The sequence below is a fragment of the Oreochromis niloticus genome, linkage group LG11, assembly GCF_001858045.2.
Source record: "Oreochromis niloticus isolate F11D_XX linkage group LG11, O_niloticus_UMD_NMBU, whole genome shotgun sequence".
Lineage (NCBI taxonomy): Eukaryota > Metazoa > Chordata > Actinopteri > Cichliformes > Cichlidae > Oreochromis > Oreochromis niloticus.
Window position 1 is genome coordinate 37687480 of NC_031976.2, and position 13803 is coordinate 37701282.

Sequence of the window (13803 nt, forward strand, 5' to 3'; positions counted from 1 at the left end):
TGGTAAAGGGCAGAGAGCTCCAGTCCCACTCAGACGCCAGCAAGGTGGAGGTGGAGTACTGGTTTGGGCTGGTATCATCAAAGATGAGCTTGTGGGGCCTTTTCGGGTTGAGGATGGAGTCAAGCTCAACTCCCAGTCCTACTGCCAGTTTCTGGAAGACACCTTCTTCAAGCAGTGGTACAGGAAGAAGTCTGCATCCTTCAAGAAAAACCTGATTTTCATGCAGGACAATGCTCCATCACACGCGTCCAAGTACTCCACAGCGTGGCTGGCAAGAAAGGGTATAAAAGAAGAAAAACTAATGACATGGCCTCCTTGTTCACCTGATCTGAACCCCATTGAGAACCTGTGGTCCATCATCAAATGTGAGATTTACAAGGAGGGAAAACAGTACACCTCTCTGAACAGTGTCTGGGAGGCTGTGGTTGCTGCTGCACGCAATGTTGATGGTGAACAGATCAAAACACTGACAGAATCCATGGATGGCAGGCTTTTGAGTGTCCTTGCAAAGAAAGGTGGCTATATTGGTCGCTGATTTGTTTTTGTTTTGTTTTTGAATGTCAGAAATGTATATTTGTCAATGTGGAGATGTTATATTGGTTTCACTGGTAAAAATAAATAATTGAAATGGGTATATATTTGTTTTTTGTTAAGTTGCCTAATAATTATGCACAGTAATAGTCACCTGCACACACAGATATCCCCCTAAAATAGCTAAAACTAAAAACAAACTAAAAACTACTTCCAAAAACATTCAGCTTTGATATTAATGAGTTTTTTGGGTTCATTGAGAACATGGTTGTTGTTCAATAATAAAATTATTCCTCAAAAATACAACTTGCCTAATAATTCTGCACTCCCTGTATGTTCATATTCTGTTTGTGTTACATTGTGTGCATTGTAAAGGTAATTGCAATACATACTAAGAATAAGGGTAAGTTAGGAATGCAGGATGAATGTATATTTTGCGGACTTTTAAAGACGAACAATTGTTTCCATGTTAAAATGTTTACAACTCAAGTTTTTTGCCCAAACACTGGTAAAATAAACGTTGACGGTGTTAAATGGTTACTGCTGTGCTGTTGCAAAAAAACTGAACGCTGACAAGCTGTTTTATTGTTAGACCATAATGCTGGCATGTTTTATTAAAGTTTTATTTGGGATGGTGATATAATTTTCTGTGATTGCTAATATCAGTGGACTATTTATTATTATTATTACATTAATTTTTTTTTTATTGTGGCTGTTGAGGTGGACACTTCACTTTGCATTGTTAAAGGAAAGCACTTCATTGGCGTTGTGTTACTGGACTGACCCTAAGCAAACATTGCAAATAGCAACTTTGCTATCCATTTTAGACACTAAAAGAAAAAACACTCCACAGACCTTACTAGCATCACATGTGCATAACTCAAGTGTCATCTTATCAACATGTTATGTGGTCTTCAATGTTTTTTTCTTCTATTTCTGCCAGATACAGACATTTAATTTAAAGTCTTGATGTTGCATCTGTCTACATACTGTTAGTTACTAACCCTAATGAGCTGTTGTGTTTTATTTTGGACTGGGTTTACACAAATGCTCACTGAATGTGTTGGCAATAAAAGAAATTTAAAAAAATAAGTTGGATGTACTTAATTCATATTAGAGCTGGGCGATATAAGATTTTTTCATATCACGATATGTTTTTTTCATTTCAGGCGATAACGATATATATCACGATATAAGCCAAATAACTATATTTGTAAGATTTAAATGTGCCGTTGCTCACAAGTAAAATGTGAAATAATCAGCAGCTTCTTTTAATTTAAATATTTATTTCCCATAATAAGTTCAACAGGGCAGATGTACTTAAGGAACATGAGACTTCAGTTTCAGATAAATAAAGGCAAATATTGCAAACTACACAAAAGGCAGCCGCTAAAGCGTTTAAGTTTCAAAATAGAACAAACAAAACAGACTAAGTTGTCAATTCCACTTAGAAACAAAACATTAATTCTAAAAATAAATCTTAGTTTGTTTTACAGAAGAACAGACAAAATTGACTAACTTTTGTCAATATCAAATAAACTGAGAACTAAAAGGAAATTCTCAATCTCTCCTTGTTGTATAGCTTAGCTATTACCTCAATTAGCTGCTTGAATCCTTCATTTTCGACCGTGTTTATTGGTAGCATGTCTTTAGCAAGACGGTAGGCTATGGCATTCGTTATGTCGCTATGTCTCTTAGCTTTTTTGTCATATGGTAAGACGCTGGAGAAAGCCGACTCAGTTGACTGTTGCTGCTTCGCAGGGATTCTCCTGGTTGTTTTCGATGACGAATTAGCGCTTTCAGTCTACGGAACTTCTCTGGCCCTTCCTTTCAACAATCTCTCCGGCATTGGAACCGTCATCTGTGTTCTCTTCGGTAGCCTGGTCACCCAAGCTCTCGGTTGATTTTTCTCTAGTGGGCAAACTCATTTTCTCCATTAGCCGGCACGGCGGCTGGCTGCTTCCCAAACAAATACACATGTGCGGCTTGGCACTTGTGCTGTACGTAACAAGTCATGTGACGTGACGCTGCGGCTGTGATTGGCTCGGCTATGCGCTACTTAATTTGGATTGGCTGTTCTTTTTTTTTAAGACAGGAAGAGAGAGAGATGAGGTCTATCGCAATAGTTTCATTTTTCTATCGAGAAAAAGTTATTTCGCAATACATATCGTTATCGTTCTATCGCCCAGCTCTAATTCATTTGTGTGGAACCTGTTGACAAAATATATTTATGTAAAACTAAGTAAAGCACAAGGTGGCTGAAAATATAATATTTGAATTAATCTAACTTAAATTTAACATTTTACTGCCACAAATAAGAAATGTGTTGAAGTAACTAATCTAAACTATCTAACCTGTAAATATATCATCTATGTTCATACAACATAACTTGATTAAGGTAGTCTTAAATATGTCTTGTTAATCTTAAATAGTTTTTTAAAATTAGATGAACTAAAGATTTTTGCTTTAAACTAACACAATGCAATTTCGTGGAACCTGTTGACAAAATAATTTTAATTAAAGTCAACGTTTCATTTTTTTGAGTGTATGTAATAATTCACTGGCTGACAAACTTTAATGAAAGCTTCTCTTTCTCTGCATTGGTCGCTGATGGGACCCAGACTGGAACGCTTGGAGCAAACTCGTCCAATAAATGCATGCTCAATCATCCAGGTAAGGAAATCCTAAAAGGCTGATTCTGTTCACCTGGATGTTTTCAGTGGGAGAAACAGATGACGTCTTCAGTCTCAGCTGACTGCAGGTTTCCAACCTTATAAACAGCACAATGGTCTTTGATCAGTGGTTGTTGATCAATAGTCATGACAATTTGCATATTATTGATCAAGGAACTGAGCTCACAGTCATTGTGAAAATGTCCAGTTTATGAGGTTGGAAACCTGCAGTCAGCTGAGACTGAACAAGTCACCTGGATGGTGACGAAACGTTTGTCCCACTGAAAACGTCCAGGTGAACAGAGTTGGGGTTGTCCAATGAAGCTGAACTACAGGGCGTCACAGCAGTTTACGACAGCTCGTATCGTGTTACGGTAGAGTAAAGCGGTTGGCTGAAGTAAACATGCGGTAGTGTGAGAGAAGACTACGGTAAGCTATAAACGTGTAACGTTGACTGTGAATGAGGGCGGTTTGTCTCCGTTAGCTTCCCCGGTTAGCTCGGAGCATTGTAGCTAACGCCGCAGTGCTAAGCTAGCGGAGCAGCCGCAGTGCGTGTCGGGAAGTTTCGTGTCCTCGGCTCGGCTCCAGCCTCAAGACGCAAAAACAGCTTGAAGTCATCGCGCCAGTCTCCGTGAAAACCTCTGACAGGTTTAAAGCTTCGCTCTAACAGAAAGAAACTGGTTCATAGCTGAACTTCTCTTATCGTTTGCCTCAATAAGCGCGAACTCTCCCTTATCTCGTTACACAGCAGCGCTGCTGCTTTTACTGGACCTGGTGAAAATGTGGCTGTACTGAGTGTCCGTGTCCGTGCTGTGTGCCCGTGTCCGTGCTGTGTGCCCTGCCTGAGCTCAGATGTGTTTCTTATCCCTGCAGCTCTGTATGACTTTTTCAGGTTGTGTCTAATGATGTCACATCATTCTTATATTTTTCTGTTTTCCGCTTTTTAAAAGTACTAATCTGCAGACTAACCCTGTCAGTGAAACTATTCATCAAGTTAAAGTCTGCGTGGGTCCTCACTTAGCATCAGCTCTATGATCCAGTCTGAGCAGCAGTGACCCTGCAGCTGGTGAGGAAACCTCCACCTGATGATGCAGGAGATGGGACACTCGGGTGGAGCAGCTGCTTGGAAAACGTGTTGAGTAGGTTCTGAAACACAGACAGGAAGATAGAAACCGTCTGCTCCTCGGGTCACAGCAGCAGGAGCGCTGTCAGACCTTTGTCAGTGATCAGGGCTGTCACTTACAGAAGGCACGGTTATTTCTTTAATGATTGCTGTTTAAATAAAGTTTATTTGAAGCAGGAAGCAGGGTAAGATGTGACTCCTCTGGGAGGATGTGCTGGATTGCAATCGCTTTTCCTAAAATAAAGGTTTGGATGTGTGACACAGGGATTGTTGGCGCTGCTCTGAGAGGAAAGAAGAATACTTACAGATGTGATGTAAGGTCTGCAAGTTTTAATAGTGGCTGAACTCGCTCGAGCCAACAAGGGACAAATGAATATATTTGTTAGACTTTAGGCAAAACAGGCCCACCTTTCAAAGTGCACAACGAAGCGCCACACCTGTCAGGTTATTATACGTAACCTGGGTCTCTGTGGGTGAGTGAGATGTCAGATGAAGTCTTCTGTCCTTAATCTCATATCTGAAAAGATAACAAACCATCCTCACCTTAAAGTGCTTTAAGTTTAGACGGCGAGCACAGAGATCTCTCTGAACTGGGGCCCTCGCTCGGCTTCAGGGCCGGCCTCCGTCACCATGACTGGAGTGAATGCAGCACTGCGGTCGGTGTAACATCTGTCTGTCGTCTGTGTGTTTGCAGATGGAGAACTACAGCAAAGCTCGCACTGTGGAGCAGCCGTGCGTCTGTCCGTTCCCCGACCTTGCCCCTGACACGCCGGAGATCCACGTCAAAGATGGCAGCAAGATCCGCAACCTGCTGCGCTACGCTCTGAGCCGCATGGAGGCCAAAGCCCGAGCGGCTGACGAAAAGGTACGACCTCAACCCGAGGAAGGCGGCGTAGAAGCAGCGCCAGAGGCCTCGGGCCGGCCACTCTGCAGGCAGGTCATCTTCACCGCGAGCGGGAAGGGCGTCTCCAAAGCCATCACATGCGCGGAGATCGTGAAGCGGCGTGTGAAGGGGCTGCACCAGCTCACCCAGCTCCTGTACGGCACCGTGGAGGAGGTGTGGGAGCCGCTGGAGCCCACCGCCGGCCTCGACAGCCTCACGGTCAGCAGGAACCTGCCTGTCATCTGGATCCTCCTCTCCAAAGATCCACTGGACTCCAACCAGCCGGGGTACCAGGCGCCGGGCCGCTACGACACCCTGTGGGCACAGGCGGCCAACAGGGAGGAGGGCGGAGGGCTCAGCGGGCAGAGACCTGGACACAGGAGGAAGCGAGGAGGAGGCGGCGGCGGCGGCAGAGGGAAAGGATCCGGCCGTCAGAGCGGTCGGTCGAGAGAGGCGGCCAAAGGACAGAGTTGATTCAGATTTCTGAAGCAGCTGCTTGGAGCTCGGAAACTTTGTCCTCCTGAAAAGTCGTAGCCGGAGACGCAGCTCTCACCACGGCTGCGACCGCGAACGGGGAGTTTGGGTCCGTTTGAATCTAAGGAGAGCCGGGTTGGTGGAAACTGAACACGTCTGAGAAGATGACCTCACACCGGAGCTCCCACAGAGTTAAATCAACTTTTTAAGTTTCAGAGTCCCCGAGTTTAATTTGTGTGTGAGCTGATAAGAAAGCGGGACGCGAGTGTTTCTCAGATGAACTTTGCTGTTTGCAAAATAAAAACATGCTTCAAAAACCAGAAAAAACATCCGTCTGTAATAAAAGTGACTTTTATTTTATTTACAAGAAGAAAAAGTTTCTTTGTGGGTTATAAAAGTGGTAAAACCAGGTTTATCTTTTTTCTCTTTAATTTCAGTTTCTTGCATCACAACTGAATTTATTTGTACTTGATTTGCTTTTAATTTGTTATTCTCATTAGTGACAATCTGAATAATGTCATAAGTGATGAAGAGGAGGCAGAGCTGGAGCCACATTTCATAATGATGCTGGTTTGCTAAACATTAGAGATGCAGCTTTTCTGCATGCAGCTCACCTTTACCTGACGCCTCAGCAGGACGGCCACCCTCCCTAACTGCTTCGATCCTTTGCTCGTACCGAGGCTGCTGACCTCTGGGTAGCTTTAGCCACGTGGCCTTTGTTAGCTTCTTTAAAAATCAAGTGTCTGCTTAGGTTTGTTGTGTTTGAGCTCTCTTTGTTCTCAGCGTGGAGCTTCCACATTAGCGCCACGTCAGCATGTAGCTGTGCGTGTCACACGAGAGCGTTCAGACACGTGAGGCTGACCAGCTGGAGACGAGCCCATCACTGCGTCTTTAACAACGGTTTCCTGCCACCTCACACATACACACAGTTTGTGTGGCTCACGCTGAAGTGCTGAACCCCAAAAATGTCAGCGCGCATCAAACTGGCTCTCACAGAGAGATGTTTTTATTGGACTTCATTACTTGGATTTCCAGAGAAAACTGAGTTCAGTGTTTCGGATGTTTGAGCCCACAGTCAGCCCAGGCTGCACACACATTTTGAACAGACACAGTTCAGTTATTGAAACCTTACAAACAGATGATTTTAGGATTTCCAGTAAGTGATGCATCTGCAGGAAGTGAGAAAAAAACCAGTATGTGTTGTGGTGTCTCCCTCGAGGAGCTGCAGCCCTCTGGTTTCCTCACTTTCACACACTACCATAGAATAAGAAATGTATGCAAAGTGTGCTCGGGTTTCGAGAGTGGGTGTGATTTGCTGAAAGGTCAAAGGTGGGATTCCCCAAATCACAGTGCTGGAAACGTGCTGAGAAGAAGAGCTGCAGCGTTCAGGCAGCAGACTGTCAGGTTAACGGGAGCTCACTGCCTGCTGGGTGGCGGGCAGGTGCACACCTGAGCCTCTGTTAGTCATACACGACGCTGTAAAGCAGGGGTGGGGAACTCCAGGCCTCGAGGGCCGGTCTCCTGCAGGTGTTCGATGTGTCAGCTGGTTTGAACGGCTAAATGACCTCAACATGTCTTAAAGTTCTCCAGAGGCCTGATAACGAACTAACCATGTGATTCAGGTGTGTTGACCCAGGGTGAGATCTAAACCCTGCAGGGCAGCCGCCCCGGCAACTGTTGGTGTGATTTGGTGTTGTATAAATAAAAGCATTGAAACTGAATTGAGGACAAAAGCCTGGAGTTCATCTCAGGAGGTGGGCCGGCTGTCGTCTCCTTTACAGATTTACAAAATCCAAATCTTTAATCCAAAGCAGGGGCCGAACAGGTGGAGGCGGTCGGCATAGTGAAGAAACCGGGTCACATGATCACACGTAAGGAGTACCAACATGCAGCTGCCTCGAAACCTGATGAGGGGAAGTGTGTATGCTGAGCAGGTAACTGAACAAAAGTGAAACTAAAGAGGGCGGGGACAGGAAGTGACACTGACCCAGGACCACAAAACCAAACAGGAAGTGGATTCAAAGAGAAACTGAGCTGGATGAACTCTGCTGTTCTCCATGCAGCCCTTTGAATCTGCCTCCTGTCAGGGTTCAATGTTGAGAGAAGAATCCATAAATAACCACAGATCCAGGCGTGTGCAATTTAGACGGCATTTTAATGAACACATGTGTGAGTTCAACAACCCAATCAGTGTTGAACTGTCTTTACCATATTCAGACAACTGTTTTATAGGGTTAAGATAGTACAGCCCCCTTTTCTGTTACTAGGCAGAAATACGTCACACCAAAACCACAATGACTTTTAACATAGAACATCATCTTCGTGTCGACGGCTGATGCTTCCTGTCTCCATCCTCGCTGTCGCTTATCTCCTAGGACATCAGGTCCTGGAACAGACTAACACGTACACCTCGACTTTGCAGCCATAGCAAAACGTATTTCAACTCTTGCCTACTAAATGAGTCTCTCTAATTTGTGTGTGCGTGCACGTGCAGGGGCGCGTGCAGGCTGTGTACTGCGTACGTGTCATGACCTCTCACTATTTGTGTCTGTATGTATATGTCTCGCCCTTAAATGCTCTCACATCTCACCCGTTACACTTCTGACCTTCACGTGACCAGAGGCTCCCCCTTACATATAATAACCTAACTGGAACTATATATGTAATCTACTGAATAAACACCCTACTCTTTCAGCTTACGCTCACTCTGCTTTCGGTTTCACTTCTGCACCAGCCTGCAACTTCAAAGACATATAACTTCCTGTCCCTGCAGTCTACACAGAAACACTGAGATCATAGCAGCATTAGAAAAGCATTTAAAATTATATATTATATATTCAACTCAACAGTTCGACGTGGTTATAACTGGACTTGTAATAAAGACTGATATAATACCAATATATTTGAACATCTGAATGCATCTGGGAAAGCAACATCACTATTAACATGAAATGGTAATGATGATTATAAAAATAGCAGCAAATAATAGCAGTAAAATATTTCTATTCCTCTCAATCCCCTCTCTCGACCTCTGGCACACCAGAGGTCGCCATACATTATGTTGGGTCACTCCTTGGCCCATTCAGCTGCTCCCCTGTCCATCCCAGACATTATGGACATTAGGATCACTGTTCTTAGCTCTGACCCTCTCTAGTTCTCTTTATTCAAACCTGATTCCAGCTAATGTTACTCAAAACATGAACCTAATTTTGTATTTGGTTTTTGACTTTTATTTTTATATCTCATTCAACCGTACTCAGCATTTGTAAAACTCTTAAAAGCACTGCCTTTAAGAGAATCGAAGGAAGCACGTCTCTGCATGTGCTTCCTCTTGCTCCTTATCTGATCATCAACATCCTGTGCACAGAACTGTCGCTGCTGCAAGTACCTCTCATCTAAAGTCACCTATCACAAGAAAATGTATCAAGAAAATCATTATAACGGCTTATTCTACTAAAAGGATAATAAAAAAACAACCACTTTAATCACTACGTGTAAGCACATTATCAATTGCTCCTAAATAAACTTCATCATAGCTAAACGCTGAACTCTAACTGTATTTTGAGCTCCCATTTCCTGGGTGATAACCTGTTTGAGTATATCATTTCATTTCATTTTGCTGCTCTTAATGTAATGACTCCTTCTAACTTATACTTTATCAGACTTAACCAAAATATATAAGCTTTCTCCCTTTGCTTCTATTTTAAACAAAAACTTGGTCACTTCAACAAGCATTTGTTATTCTGTAACTGCATTTTATATAAGAGGACTAATTTAGAGCTGCATGTGTTATCTCCATATTTTACATGTCACCCAATTTAGTTACCAGCGAAACTCCTATTCAGTTAAATGCTAAATGGATTTCAGGCCTTTTGCCTGGAATCAATACCGTCATGTGTCTTAATGAGCTCTATATGTCTGTAAGCGTGTGCAATCCTTCAATAACTCAGGTCATTCTCACAGTAGATTGGCTAATCATAACGTTAACCAAAAGTTTGTGACCCTCAAGAGACGACTCTCTGAGCCACAACTCCAGTAAAGGCACCAAAATGCAATGTGTATAAAAAATCATTTCTACATATATAATCTCCAATATTATTCACTTGAGTCAGCGAGACTTTTAACATCCTCATAAAAGCTCTCCTCTACCCTAGAAATAAATCTATTTACTATCTGTTTCTAAAGCCTACATTATAACAACATTCTAACCTTATGTCACTGTGACAACTTATCCTAAAAATCAAAAAGAAATCCCACATTTTCTACTCATAAAATGTTCACTATTTTCCCCAAAGCATATCCTTTATTCCCACAGTTTCCCTCTAAGTTTGGTGTACAACTTCTTATTAACACCAGCAATTTATCTTCTAAACAGAATTCAGTTCATTTTACTCCTTTCTTTAGAATTAACAATCTCTGCCTCAGTTTTACCATATCTAAATTATCAAACAACCCCAATCGTTATAAAATCATACTAAAACCCATTTCAAATTAAACAAATTAAATCTTAAATCCCTCTCTTTTTTTGACACATCTCATGTGGCAAAAAACTCAAAATGCTCCACCCAAGGTTAACCAATTAAAAGGAAAAAAGGTTAGTCATTTCATTTCTCAGAACACTTCAGCCATCCTCCTCTTCGGTATTTTGCTCCAGCCCTGAAAACCTGTGTTTAAGGAACAAAATCAATTTAATCATCATGTCAAATCTCCTCAAAATCGTTGCTCCATTGAACTCTGGATCCTTGGAACTTCCTGGAAACAAAACCTGTACTTTACATTTCATACTCAATTTCCCCACTTATGATCCAACCTGTGTTATCACACAAAATAAACTTACACAGAACAGTTATTAATCATGTGTCACCTCAGTTCATGGTAACTTGAGTTACATCAATGTTTCCCTTTTAGCATTTAGCATTCTATAATGTAATCACATAATCCAACCCCAGTAAATAATTTTCTCAAAGCACACATCAATATCCCAAAATCAGCATCCCCAGATTTAAGTCTCCCACTTGTCCTTTCATTTATTTCCCCCCTTGGTCCCATCACTCGCATTCACTCACATGCATTCACACATGATATTTTTTGCTGATCTGCAGCCTTCTGCGCACGTCATCAGATGCTCCACATCAGCAAAATGAGCTCAATCATTTGTTTTATTTCGTTTTCCTTTTTAGGAAAATAGTTCGCTATACTTTTGACTGGATTGACACGCTGCAATCATTTTTTTTTTTTAGACAGGGACTTGCCGCCACTCAGTCTCTGATTGTAATCAATTATAATTCTGTAATGCCCACCTGATTTTCGTACTTGGTAATTTTGTCAACGCCGTCCGTTCACTGTCTTCCAGGCCTGCTTAGAACAAAAATGAAAGTGTCAAAAAAGAGAGCTGATTATTAGCTCATCAAAGTACAAAACAAAATCACCTGACAGGTTTTTTCCTGAGTGCACTACTACAAAAATTTTTTCTCTGGGCCCCTCTCAGACATATCCAGGTCTAATCAAACTCCCTCTCTCGAAATAAAACAACAGCCTCAAAAATCTGAAACAATCTTAAATTTCACCCGTTCAACACACCGAAAACCTCGTCAACAGATCAAAGACCGTTTGCACAACGTCTCCCTTCCTCACTTTACCATGTGTTCATTCAGCACAAGATAAAAACCAATTTCAACCACGTATCATCCTTAAATTATAAATTTCCTGTCCAAATCTGCCCCTCTGAACAGACCTGACCACCGTAATCAAATATCCTGATACTTTACCATTATATATTTCTCCCAATACTCTTCAACAGCCCCCGCTCTCTCTTGAACTGAACTGAAAGCCTCCGACACACGCGCACACAGGAAGTGTCTCTGCTCCAGCTAATTTGCATAAACCCACAGCTCAACAGCCAACTTAACAAGAGGAATACATGTTTAAACCTTATCACATTATTGAATTATTTTCATTTTCTTTCTATACTAATCACTGGTTTTGATCACTCAGTACGAGAGCACTCCTGAGTCACTCTTATAAACACTTTTCTTTTGTTTTTTCCATCTATTTTAAATCTTTCCATCAATTGTATTAACCATTCACACCATTCTCTCACTCATACAAGCAGCAAGCAGATCTTCATTGCATATGCTTATGTTCTTAGCCAGGTTTTAAATCAATGTCTCTATGCATCAAGCTTTGATTAGACAAGCTTCATGAGCTTGTCTTTGTCCGGTTAATACATTTTCTGTTTGTGTGTGGTATTTTGCATCTATGGCTTCGCAGTCTGTCAGACACCTTTCCAATTCTCCAGTTAAGCAGTCCGTTTTCTCCTTCCCCGAATTACTAACCCTCTGTTTTGATTTCCCACCTTAAATAAAGCACTCCTAGTCTTCAGCCAGGAGCTAGGGCCTGTTTTCCAGGTTCATGGACACATGATTCTGTCAACAATTCAACCAGAAACTTGCCTTAACTTATCCATTGCTGTTAACCTACAATTTCCTTCCGACTGGTGCGTCTGGAGAGTTGGTCCAAGTCTGCTTTACTCCTGAAAATAACAAAACTAAGACATTTTCATTATTACCACAAGTGCTTAAATGACCCATTTCTCTATCTCTGATCAGAAACACCAATTATGCCATGCATGTAAGCGTGTTCTTCCTTGCATTTTATGTTAATTGGGTGTAAACTGCTTCTTCATTAAATTAATTCATTGAGTTCTTCGTTGCCTTGCGATGTATTCATGTTAATGTACACTACGTGTCAGCTGTTTCTTCATTGCATCCTATATATTCATATTTAATTTATGCATTTCACCACTAAGCTTTAGATTCAAACTATCTCACTTCTGATTCATTTCAAAAATAATCTCACATGTAACAATTTGTATGTGTGTTTTCTATTCATTAAGGTAATGACAATTATTTTCGTTCATTATTCTCACCTTTTCTAATGTTTACCTCTTTGTTATGCGGTGGTGGACATCCCTAAACAATTCATGAGTTCAGGTTTCAATTTTCAATCCAATTATATCCTATATTCTCGCAGTCAAACTCGTCCAGCTTCATCTCTCACCGGTCTCTTTTTCCTTCACAGTGTCCTGTTCGTGCTTCAAAGCTCCAGCAAACACAGTCTCAACTCAGCTGTTGTCTTCTTCTCTGTTTCTTTACAGTCTTTCTTTTAGGTTAAGTCCCAGCATGGCAAAATATCACCTTCAGTGCCTTCAGTCTTATTTGCAGTTGCTCTGTTTTCTTCTCCATTCATGGCAAATATGAGAGTCAGTGCCTTCAAGCAGACACATCACCCTGTTCTTCACCAGCATGCATGTTGCATCTTTCACACTGCTGGACTCATCAGTGGTCGTCAGTGTTACTGCTTTCGCTTGCACTGCTCTTAGCTTCAGTTAATTCTTCAAGTCCACGATGTTCTGTCGGTCTTCATCAGGCGATTGACTGTCCTTTGAACTTCTTCTCAGTTTAGGGACAAAGTGACAGGTGAAGCTGCAGAATTTCGAGCCAAAGCCTGGCTTATTCTCCCGATTCTGTTAATCTATTGTTCTGGTGCTGCACTCAAGGTTCCAAAGTTGAAAGAAGCCCACCTGTATTGACACACTAAAGCATACAATTAGTATTATATTCATTTTTTCTTAAAGGCTTCATTTGCTTCATGGGCCTCATCTGTCTCTCTGTGTTCTTTCTGTACACACTCAGTTCCTTTTATGGGCATGCGTTTCCTGTCCCACACACACACACATACTTCCTGTTGCAGCAGCCTCCGCCGAGACTTCCTGCAGGCAACAGTCAGACTCTGTCTCCCTTTGAATTTTCACAGTCTACAAACGATCAGTAGTTCTACTAAATCTTGATCTAAAACAGAGCACATTCATTTCATGCACACTTTTAAATAGAGCTCTTTCAAACATAAAAATAAACTCAACCTCTCATACCATCACTCATGCATTTCTTGAATTAAAAGCACTTTCAAACTTTAAAACATCCTACTTTACATCACAAAAGAAATATATTTCACACTCCTTTATTTCATACACACTTTGAAATGCTCTAACCTCTTTCAGACGCCATGACTCGTCTCACACACACTGCCTTTTCTCTCTCAAACTTCCATTTTCCACTCAC

General features: G+C 41.8%; 1 protein-coding gene across 8 annotated transcripts in view; it reads left to right on the top strand.

Moving 5' to 3' along the window:
- LOC109194537 (ribonuclease P protein subunit p25-like protein) overlaps positions 1-6089 on the top strand; it is a 20048-nt gene extending 13959 nt beyond the window's left edge. Inside the window, exons 1-3 of one of the 8 annotated variants that reach the window (XM_019364422.2) lie at positions 3639-3851; positions 3952-4095; positions 5021-6089. In XM_019364422.2, coding sequence (XP_019219967.1) covers positions 5021-5683 — 663 coding nt within the window. In that variant the 5' untranslated portion in view covers positions 3639-3851; positions 3952-4095 and the 3' untranslated portion in view covers positions 5684-6089. The other 7 variants (XM_019364420.2, XM_019364418.2, XM_019364423.2 and 4 more) reach the window with 7 other exon arrangements.
- Positions 6090-13803: the final 7714 nt, after the last annotated feature.